This window comes from Oreochromis aureus, linkage group 5, assembly GCF_013358895.1.
Source record: "Oreochromis aureus strain Israel breed Guangdong linkage group 5, ZZ_aureus, whole genome shotgun sequence".
NCBI lineage: Eukaryota > Metazoa > Chordata > Actinopteri > Cichliformes > Cichlidae > Oreochromis > Oreochromis aureus.
The window spans coordinates 17,009,614-17,021,134 of record NC_052946.1 but is presented as its reverse complement, the minus strand read 5'-3'; the positions used below and the strand labels follow the sequence as shown (position 1 = coordinate 17,021,134).

General features: G+C 40.3%; 1 protein-coding gene across 1 annotated transcript; it reads left to right on the top strand.

The window, feature by feature from the left end:
• The first annotated feature begins 1,967 nt into the window (after positions 1-1,967).
• LOC116326602 (E3 ubiquitin-protein ligase MARCHF9-like) lies at positions 1,968-10,927 on the top strand. Its single transcript, XM_031747945.2, has 4 exons — positions 1,968-2,371; positions 5,832-5,987; positions 7,357-7,549; positions 9,974-10,927. Exons 1-4 carry the CDS (start codon positions 2,024-2,026, stop codon positions 10,291-10,293), a joined length of 1,017 nt encoding a protein of 338 aa, XP_031603805.1. The 5' UTR covers positions 1,968-2,023; the 3' UTR covers positions 10,294-10,927.
• Positions 10,928-11,521: the final 594 nt, after the last annotated feature.

Below are 11,521 nucleotides of genomic sequence, written 5' to 3'. Positions count from 1 at the left end.
TTTGCTGAAATGGATGTTAGAAAGCCAAAAAAAACCAAAACAAAACTTAAGATGTTTAATACACATTTTTCTTTACATCCAGTCAATCAACTCTGATAATTAAAATGAAACTGATTTACAAGTTCACTCAGCTACCTTAAGGAGCTCAGTTAATTAATAAACTTAAATCAACTTAGCTAACAGATTATGTTAGTTAAGCTAAAATAGATTCCTAAGTTAAAAGAACTACTAAAGTATATGAATTAACTAAAAAACCCAAGTCAACTGAACTAGGACAAGAGTTTAAACAATGGATTATTTTAATTTAGCTGAAAGGGTTTTCCCAAGTAAAGATGACAATTAAAGGAGTTGAACTGACTAATAAATCTCAGTCAACTAAACTAAGATGAAAGTTTAGACAACATGTGATTTTTCATTAAGATAACAATTGGTTGTGTTATAAGAACAAACTCTATTTCTTGACTTAACTTAAAATTTTAAGGCAGCCCTTTACCTCATATTTTTAAGTTGAAACAACAAGTTATATTTTACAGTGAACATGAGTAATACCAGAACAGCTCACAACCACATACATACACACTCACTCACTGGTTTATTACAATAGTTGCTTTTTTTCTCAACCAGCAGATGAATAACAGCACGTGGCTTTAACGTCACATGAATATCAGCACCTTGGACAGCAGCCACAGTCAGCAGCTACACCACCAATGAAGGATGGAGATAATTTCTTCTTAGCTGCAAGAAGCAAAGGTCTTTAAAAAAATAAAAAATAAAAAATAGGAAACTATACAGATAACGAAGTTTGGGTGGTTTGAGCTGACGTGCATACGAAACCTCTGAAAATCGAATCTCAGCATCCTGGGAATTATGATGAAGGAGACACTATACTACAGTCTACCAGGTGAAGTGGCACTTCATTGTCTTGCCTTTTCTCCGGGGTCTTGATATGATTTGCTAAATAAGTGAGGAGGTGCAGTTTTTTTTTTAGCAACCCGGAAGGGACAGTTGCGGTCTGCTGTCGGCTCTTTTTGTGTTCACAGGAATCCATATCTGGCATCCTCTCGCTCTTCCTGATTTGTGGCGCAGAGATGGTCGGGAAAAGAAGTGGCATTACAAGTTGCTGTGAAAGGATGTTTTTTTCATGTGATGTTATTTTCTTCGCTTTCTCCGCTGAGATTGAACGCCGCTGGATTCTAACTTTATAATCTGGCTGTCGGACCTGCTTAAGGGGAGAAAGTGCGGGACGAACCCCCCTGATGTAACAGCAGAGAGCGAGAGAGGGGGGAAAGGGCTAAAGCGAACAGGAGGAAAGAGTGGCGAAGTGATGGATGCCACTGCCAGACAACAAAGGATGCACGCTTGTCACCTCGTGTAATTCCACCCGCTCTGTGGGTAAATGAGAAACTCAAATATAAATCGGATTGGACTTAGTTGTTAATAGGATTCAGCATCAACCCCACACCTCAGACACCCTCGCTGCTCGTCCGCCCGAAGAAGAAGAAAACATTTTGTGGCAAACCTCGGACAGCTCCTGGTGATTTACAACATCGAGATGACCCGTTTGAACCTTGCGATATCGGCGAGCGAGCGGGATGGAGACGTGTAAGAGGATGCTGCTGGGCTACTCTGACTTTAATGTTTGTGCCTCACAGTTCGTGGCTCTCAGCCTCCATTGAATCCCGAAAGAAAACGCCTCTATCCATGAAAAATAATCCTTCCCTATTGGCTGGATTGCGGTGCACATGCTATAACAACAGGATATGCAAAGAGCTATGGGCTGATCTAATAGCCTATCATGTTAGTCGCATGCTTTCTCAATTCAGATCTGAATTTTATTCAGTAGGATTTGAACTGTCTACTTGAATCAATTCAATACCTCAACAACAACAAAAATAGTAATAATAACAATAACAATAATAATAATAATAATAACAATAATAATAATAATAATGAAGAAGAAGGGACTGTGACAGTGAAGCTGAAGGTTGCTCTGTTTGTGGCTGTGTAGTAAAGCTGCTAAAGAATGTTTAAGTATCGCATCCGGATGTTTTTTAATGAACTCAAAGTGTTGCTACTGATGCGCTCTGGATCAAGCAGGAGGACGGACACTGACCCGAACACACAGACTACGATGAGAGGGCTCGCTATTGGAGGCTGTGGTTGGCCACAGCTGAGCTGCTCTCAGCGGGACGACGAGGAGGAGTACTATGGCTCTGACCTCCGGCCACGCAGCCTGGCGTTTGAGGATAAAGAAGGTTCCAAACCTCAGGGAGGAGGAGTGGGAAGCATGGATGCTGCTTCACTCCCGAGTCTCTCAGAGAGCGGGACGCGATCACCGCAGTGCCGGATCTGCTTCCAGGGGCCAGAAAAGGTAAAGTTAGAAAAAAAAAAAGGTACTGGTGCTGGAGGAACAAACACCACTGGAGCCTCTAGCAGTAGCTTGTTCATGGTGCTTCCCTCCAATCACTTAAAGAAAGTGTCTTAAGACAAGTTGCTCAGAAAAGTTTCCACCGGATGCATGGGGAAAACAACAGAATTAAAGGGGAATTGTAGGAAAGAATCGAAAGGAGAACGTTTGCTTAGAAATTTACTCATCGTCCAAAATTGTAAAGAAGTTGAAGCCAGATCTTGAAAGTTTACCACCAGCCTGAGCTGCATTTAGCCCAGTGTACTCAAGCTCTTTCTTTGTGCACTCAAATACTTTACTTGAGTGTGATTTCCTAGAGGCGGACTTAATGAATGGTCAAACCTGGTGCAGGTGTAATGGTTAACACAGTTACCTGAAATGTGAACAATTCCTGGTTCTCAGGAAGTCACAACAAGTGCACTTCTAGTGCTCGTCCCAAGTCGTTATAAAGGTTGTGTCAGGAAGGACATCTGGTGTAAAATCTGTGCCAAATCAAACACATAGATCCATCTGCTTGGAAAATAAGGGAACAGCCGATAAAGCTGCAGAGGGTGAAATCTCCAGATTTTTACTTTACCAGTGATGCGTGAAACTCGAAAAGTGTTGTGCATTACCCACAATGCAAATAAGTTAGAGATTTGGGTGTATAATGCTAGGAGCTTCAATTCCTGAAGCTGCTGAGGACTAGTAAGTAAGTGACGTGACTTTACTGGAGTCACGTAAGAGTCAAGATTCAGCATAATATACTGTCAATTCAAGTTTGCATAGTGAAACTGTACATATAGTCTCCTTGTGTTACTAAAAAGAGTGAACAAATAATCTAAGGCTATTTTTCATGCCCAGGTATGAAGGAGTTCAGTATTCCCACTGCCCCCAAAGTCTGAGAGTACATCAACAGACAATTCTGTATTGCTTGCCAGATATAATGTGTGATAACATCTTTTTTCACAAATGCAAAAGTGCTCCCGAGGACCTTTAAGGCAATCTCGATGTGTAAAATCAGTAAGGATTCCTTTTATGTGCCAAGGATTCTATGTGTTTCCTTTGCAAAGACATGGAGAACATGCCAGCTACTGTAGATCAATTTCAACTTGTTTTCAGTATCTGGAAGACTGCATCACGTCTGCTCTGAAGTTTAAAAAAAGAGAGAGAACGAAGTCAGAGTGAGTAAGACTAAAATAGGGGAACTATCTATCAACAGCGATCTGAAAATAGCAGTGGGCAGACAAAGGGCATCAGTTAAGAATAGTCTCAGAGAAAAGGGAGGAGCTTTATGTTACCATGTGAAGTAGTGAAGTCTTTACGGTAACAGATTCAGCATCTGATGCACAAAATTAGGCTGTTTTAAAAAAGCAATAAAGAAAGGTTTTAAGAAGGATTTCTCAGCATGAAAATAAATCAATCTACGCTTATTGTTACTCTAAGGGATTTGAAGGGCAGTATCTGTTTAATAACTCTGACTCTGTAGCAGAAACCATTAACGAAGGGATCAAACCTTTGATCGTGTGTTTTAGCTACAGGAAAGTCAAAGTACAGTGAAAGTGTCTCCCACGGACAGACTCTGCTGGAGGTCTCGGTAAAGTTTTTGGTTCGCCTCCAGAAATCCACATAATTAAAGGCCTCACACGTCACCCAGAGTCAGACAGGAAATAAATTAAGATGTGCAAGAGTGTTGTCAGTCCAAAGGCCTTAGGGAGTCTCATGCTGACAATGAAAACCTGCACCAGATATCTCGTGGTTTTTTAAGGGGAAAGTAGAAAGGTAAGTGTATTCAGATAAAGGTCTTAGGAAGCGTTTAGTCAAAGAATATCACATAGTGTCATCGTGAATTCATGTTTGAAATCACTTAAGCGCAGGATATTAAGGCAGACAGCACATATATACTATACACTGTGCAAAAATCTTGAGCCGCCCCTTGTTTCTTTATATTTTTCTTCCAAGGTGCCAGACTTATTTGTCATTTTTAAAGTGGTCTTAAGCGATAGTTCTCCAGGCTTTCTTGGTCTTTCAAAGTTTGTCTTTTTCTCTTATTTTTTTGGACTTTGGCTGCTCTTTCACTCATTTTCAGACCCGTCCGTGTACCTGAATATTTTCAGAGAAATGTTGTTTGTGTGTGCTGAACCTCTTAACACTGACCTATAAATCATTCGCTAATAAAAAAAAAAAGCTCAAAAAGGAGAGAGAGGTACAACAGTGAGTGTCTGCAGGCATTTGCAACACACAGTGGACTCTTTCATGGTTTAGCTGGTGGTGCTGGGGATTGTGTCAAAATTGATGGAGGTATGAATGCAGTACCATCAGATTTTGACCAACCATGCAATACCAACTGTGTGGGTTTTTTTTTTTTTTTTTACCTTATATGCTGCATTTCCATTCTATTTCCATTGGTATATTTACCAAGGATAGATCAACATGAGGCTGGAGGAGCCAAAGCTCAAACCACAAACTTTCCCATAAGTAATAGATTTGCTCGAATTTCTTCCAAAACTCTCCTTTAAAAAACAACAACAACAAAAAAAACACCTTACTGGCTATTGATTACTTCACCACAAAAAGAGAGTAGCAACGCATCAGCAGCACAGCAGCAGGCTGAAAAAGCCAAACAATGTTCAGTATGAAATGCCAGCAAAGCTTGCCAAGTAAAGAAGCACTCCAAGCTGTCAGAAAGAGTAGGAAGAGTCAACAAACTCTAAGATGGTTCCCAAAGGAGAGGCTGGAGTTACAGGATCCTGTTCACAACTGAGAGAGATAACACAACACTGTGAGGTTACATGTACAGGCAGTGCTTATCAGTCAAGGCAAAACAATGGAAAGTGTAATTAGTTTTTAACTCTGTATTAAAGCAGAACACAACTGTATGTATCTTTACACGTTCTACATCGACAGGTCAGTGGATGTGTATGTCAGTGGACATGCATCCAATTTGCAGTGACCACGATTGAGCCAGCACAACCACAACACTGCAGAGTCGCTAACTGTGTACTCTTCCTGAAAGCAGACCTGTAGATAATATAGAATAACCCTTCATCCACGGTGTCTGCAGCTGTCTGCAATGGAGTACGAGTCCAGTCTTGATTTAATTCACGGTATTTGTAACTACATCACACATACCCTAAAAAACACACTGGCATAACTCAAATATTTACCACCCCCCTTCTTGTCAACCAGAAACAGTAAATTATTATATCTGTTGGTACTTGCTCCAGACGGGTCTGTGACCCAGAGATGCCCTCAAACAATGTCTTCACCAGATAAAACACAACAGGAACATTGTTAAAGCTGTGAAAATCAAAATCAACGATAGAGATCTTTATTTTTATTTTTACTGTCAACTTTGTGACTCAAATCTTCATTCGGTGGGAGTTTTACCCTACAGGAGGCTCTGTGGAAGGCCATTTCATCCACTTAATGTTTCATCCTGCAGGGGGAGTTGCTGAGCCCTTGTCGCTGTGATGGCTCAGTGCGCTGTACCCACCAGTCCTGCCTTATCCGCTGGATCAGTGAGAGAGGCTCCTGGAGCTGTGAGCTCTGCTACTTTAAGTACCAGGTGTTGGCCATTAGAACCAAAAACCCACTGCAGGTATGGTCAATGTGGTTTTGTTCTACTCTTACTGTGTTTTAATGTTAACACTGTAAACCCTTCCTATAGGATTTAGAATTGCTACAAGAATAAAGTCCTTGATGGCTTTATGGCCGAAAGCCATAAATAAAGGTTAATTTGCCAGATTTGAGTGACTGACTGGCAGAGGAGCACGATAATCACATTAGGGGTCACTGTAATCTAAGAGTCGATGTGCTGGCACTCTGTAGAGGCCATGAAGTATTCACATTACCATCCCCTCAGGCTCCCAGTCATTTTGAACTCATGCTGTTCAGTAAACTTGCACCGATTCCCAACAGGAAGCACAGTAGCTTTGCATACTTTTCACAGAGCTATTTTTAGGGTTTCTATGAACAAATGGAGAAGAAAACCGTGAGGATTGAGGGCTTGCAGGAGGAGGTTGCCAAGAACAATAAAATGAGGCACTGCACATTTGAAAGAGTTGAATGATTTGGTCTAAGTGATTTCAGCATCTTAATGCTAGAAAACAGACATCATTGGATAATTCTCCTTCAGTTCAGCTGAATTCAGAGCAGTTCAGTTTTATTTATCTAGCACCAGCTAACAGCAGCAGCCATCTCAAGAAGCTTTATAATGCAAGGTAAAGACCCTATAATTTTAGAAAGGAAACTCCAATAATCTGATGATCTCCTGTGAGCAAGCACTTGGCAGAGGCGGAAAGTAAGATCTCCTTTTTATCAGGATGAGACCTCCGGCAGGACCGGAGCGAGGGAGGGGCAGCCATCTGCCTTGACTGGTCCGGGGCCAGGGGAAGGAAATGACAGAACATATTCGACCCGTGTCCTTTTTCTGTGTGAGAGATGCCGTATGCTATGTTGGAGAATGTGCCATCATTACTGTTGTTCCATACTTGCTAATACGTGCCAAATTAATAAATGCCATAATACCATAGTTATGATTAGTTACAGTCAGAATCAGGAGTAGACATGCTTCCAATTTTGACAAATTTTGAGTTTTCTTTCGTGGCAGGACAAAAAAGAGAAGAGACGCTGAAACTTACGAAGAATAATTTTGTTCCCTGTAATATATTCTCTTTCAAAAAGGTACAACAGAAAAGAGTCTGTAGTTTCATTATGGAGATCAGATTATCCTCAAATCCACTTTCAAACCTGCAAAACACAATTGCTGTTATTGCCTGTGAGATTCAGTGATTATGCTCCAGAAATCACAGAAACCATCTGGGAAATATGTGCTGATAAAAAAACCAGGGCCTCTTTAGATGTACGGCAATGATTCAAACTCTGTGCTATTATCTCACATAATCAAGAAGCAGTTTGCAGTTTCTATCTGAAAAACCATTTCATTCAGTTTTTGTGTCTGTATCCAGTGGCAGGCCATCTCTCTGACTGTGATTGAGAAGGTACAGATTGCAGCCATTATCCTCGGCTCTCTGTTCCTCATCGCAAGTATTTCCTGGTTGGTTTGGTCCTCTCTCAGCCCCTCAGCCAAATGGCAACGGCAGGACCTTCTCTTCCAGATATGCTACGGCATGTACGGCTTCATGGACATAGTTTGCATAGGTAAGACACAGATACTACGGCTGCCACATATTCGGTATTATATATTTCACATTTGGTGTAAATGTCATCAAACTGAGTGCCATTCTTGCATAATCTGACTTTTTATCTTACAACTCTGCAATTTCCCAATCATTTATTAGAATTTATCATTTGGTGATTATTCTAAGTAATATGTCGTGAGTCCATATACACTGCAAGGTTCCCACAAAAGGGCAACGGTTTGGTTTATCTAAGTAAATAGGTGCTTTAGGAGATTTCCATTGGATCATTACTACAGTGATTTATATGTTTGGGCTGGCAACAGGTTGCCGTTGTCGTGAAAAAGATGGGTTGAATTATTGGCCTGCATCAAGCTACTAAAATTTACTAACTATAACTACTGAAATCGTATTAAGAACGGTGCACGGCATTACTACCATCAAGTTCGAGGAACAAATATGGTCAGAAAAGAAAACTCGAATGATCAAACGGTCAGAGATTGTTTAAATATTTGGTGAAATCAAATTGTAAAGCAAATCAACAGTAGAACCTGCAGCTGTTCATGGTTACTGATGAAAGCAAGAGTGTGTTTCCAGAAGCAAAATGTGAAGAGAACTCAAGGGAATGGGACTAAACAGCTGTGCAGCCTTAAGAAAACCACTTATCAGTGGAGAAAAAAAGGCTTCTGTTTGCCTATAGAGCATAAAGATTGGACTCTGGAGCAAAGGAAAAGGGTCATGTTGTCTCTTATTGCATCAGGATAAGAAGACAAGGGATGAAGTGATGCAACCATCATGCCTAATACCGTCCAAGCCGTGGGGGCAGTGTAATGCCTGCGACTTTTTTGGCTAGAGTATATACAGAGTCTAATTCTAACTCGCACTGATTTTTAAGGTAGTTTCAAAGAAAACCTGCTACAGCTGCTGTTTAATGGCCTCATCTGTCGCAGTCTGACGATGATGATGATGGGATCAGGATCCTTGTTTTTCTTATTGTTGTGACTATTGAATCAAAAATTATCAAAAACCTTTGGACATGATTAAACATAAAGAATCACAGATTTCCAAGCTATGTGAATGACAATCAGTTTTTTGAGGGGCTCAAAAAGTATATTCCCTATAATTACACAAAATTGCAATACATCCTGTAAGATACATTATTTTATGTTTTTTTTTTTCAGTTACCATATCCAAACTTACCTTATAACAAGTAATTTAATATGATTGCTTACTTCCTTTTTAATATATACTATCTTAAAACCAAGCATCCCCAATATTAAGAACACCAAATACATTTTGAATAGATGCTTTTGTGGCTTTAATATAAAAAAAGTTAGCGTTGTTAGATCTGAATTCTAGGAGAGCATGTCCCTGAATGGCTTTGGCCACATAGAATGAAGGTCTGATGGAGGGCCGGCAGACCAAAGAGGATCAGGAGCTTGCAGGGAGACGAAGCGAATCTGGAGCACAAAGAGGATGAAGTTAACACTAGGATTTCACACTGAAGAAAACTAAAAGAGTTTGCCTGAAAACTTTTTGTACTCAGACAATGGTGAGAGGAACACTCTGGTCTGACACGCAGGTATTACACTGAGTGTGCTGCCTTTGTAATACAGCGGGGTTTATATTAGAGCCTGAATGATATTGAATGTTTGAGACAGAAACCAATACCAATATTTGGTGATATAAAATATTCTGATATATCCTCCCGAGAACCAAGGAAAAAGGAATCTTCCCATTTAATTTTTTTTGTGATTTCCTTCCTCTTTGGAGCTAAAAGAGGCCACCCAAACACATGAGATATCAATGGAAGATGTCCTCTATTTAGTGCATCAGGACTTAGTAGGGTAGCTCAAATAAGTCAAAAGATATCTAGACCAAAAACAAATGTCCATTACAGGACATAAATGAATAGGCTGGTTCTCAGGCCGCTATACTTGTTTATGCTCAGCCCGCCTCTGCTCTGATCAGCTGGTTATTGTTGCTGGAAGTTGACAGGAAGTGCCTTCTAGTGGACAAACTATGCAACATTAACACTCATGACATTGTGGACTGGTGTTTCTCCTGTCACGTATTTACTCTTTAAATTTTTTATTTATCAGCTGTTATAAATTCAGACATTGATAGATCAGCATCACCATATTGGCCAGAAATAACAGCCTGCTGCTAAGATCGGCCCTCTGATAAATCTTTCAGACTCCAATATATATACACGGCACTGCCAATAGGATAACACACACACCACATGAGAGCACACATATTTCAAAGCCTGTTGCCCACCGTTGCACACTGTTTCAAGGAGACATGTCAGTTAACCTGGGAATTGTAGCACACATTGCACACCATGTTGTGGTTTGCACACAAACACAGATGAGGACAGAAACATTCTACATTCTTAAATGCCTACAGTAACACTTCTTTTCTTGCCTTTGATCTTCACACGCAGGCCTTATAATCCACGAAGGATCATCTGTCTACCGGATCTTTAAGCGCTGGCAGGCGGTGAACCAGAAGTGGAAAGTGCTGAATTATGACAAAGCAAAGGACTTAGGGGACCCCATCAGTTCCAGCAGCAAAAGCACTGTTCGAGTAGAGAGGAACTCTTCTCACACTGTCACAGACAGCAGCCGGAGGGCAAACCGCCATATCAGGACTATTCTGAACCACCACTGTGGCTACACTGTTTTACATTTCCTCAGCCAGCTAAGACCCAACAACTTGCACAGCAGCAACCATGAGGTGGTCATGAGAGTGACCACCGTATGAAGCTGACTAAAGTGCTATAATGTTTAAGGAGGAGAAAAGTGTTGATTGGGGTTTAATTAAATAAAATCCCAATCTGCCATATAAACACTGCCATGAACTTCCACTTTCATATTTCCTTCTCAGATTCTGCTGGAGTTAAGGATGAGTATTACCTATTTTGTGAGAAACTTGAAGTTTTTATTTGAGACTTTAAATGTGAAGCCTGTGAATTGAGAAAAAACCCCCAACAGATTTTGAAAAGAAAAAGCTTCTTTCTTAAAGCAAGTAACCATTTTTAACACTATGACTAAGGTTTCAAAATGTAACCAAACAAGTTTGTTTTACTTAGAAAAGAATAAAGTTTGATTTGGATTTGTTGTTAAGGTGGATTTGGATCTGACAACGTAAGGGAGATTTTGATGGTGATAATGATTGTGCTTCTACGTATGACCACTGTAGCAGTTCCCTTTCTAATGTTTCTGTGTATTTCTGAGGGTTTGCCATGATCTTGGTAACTTGTGCTGTTTTCACTTAAAGTTGAACTGATGGATAAGTCAAGAAAATGCCCAATAAAACTTTAGGATGTGTTAAAAGTGCATAGAATGTCACATTTTATGTTCTGGGTTTTGTCTCGTCTCAATTTAGGAAACAAAGATCTGACTGTTTGATGCTTTAAACTGTCAATTGTCAGTAAAAATCCTAATATTAAAAAATGTGCTAACCAAACTGAGTAAACTGAGTAGGCACATGAGTCAATACATGAGCACAGCTCAGCAAGGCATTGAAAATAACACCAGAGGGCCAAAGCATCAGCTCCTGGTTGATAGAGCAGTACAACAGGACTCTAACACCTGACAGCCCTGAACATCACCTGCACTGACAACAAGAAAGCCAACGACTCAATGCGCCAGTGGAGTGCTTGGCACCGAACAAGACTAATAGTGAGCTAATAAAATTAATCAGGAATTCATTGGGACTGTGGAAAACAACACTCCAAGGCAAATCGCACCAGTCCCTTGTCCACCCCACCAGGATCTACACTTACGGCAGTAAATAGCTAACTGCATTTAGCATGTCCACGAAAAGAAACAGAACTTTAAGGTAATTTCATTCCATCCTACGACTAGGGAGGACTTGGAATTTTACACTTAGGTTTGTCTTTGTGCCGGTAAAATTTGTTTACATATTTTTGTGGTTTCTGTAATAAATCAATAAACATTAAAAACAAACAACACACATCACTTGAAAA

Bases quoted from the DNA above. Each gene is read 5' to 3' on its own strand.
- LOC116326602 (XM_031747945.2), top strand. From the start codon at position 2,024: ATGTTTAAGTATCGCATCCGGATGTTTTTTAATGAACTCAAAGTGTTG. The intron at 2,372-5,831 runs GTAAAGTTAGAA...TTCATCCTGCAG, and splicing joins GCTTCCAGGGGCCAGAAAAG to GGGGAGTTGCTGAGCCCTTG. The intron at 5,988-7,356 runs GTATGGTCAATG...GTCTGTATCCAG, and splicing joins GAACCAAAAACCCACTGCAG to TGGCAGGCCATCTCTCTGAC.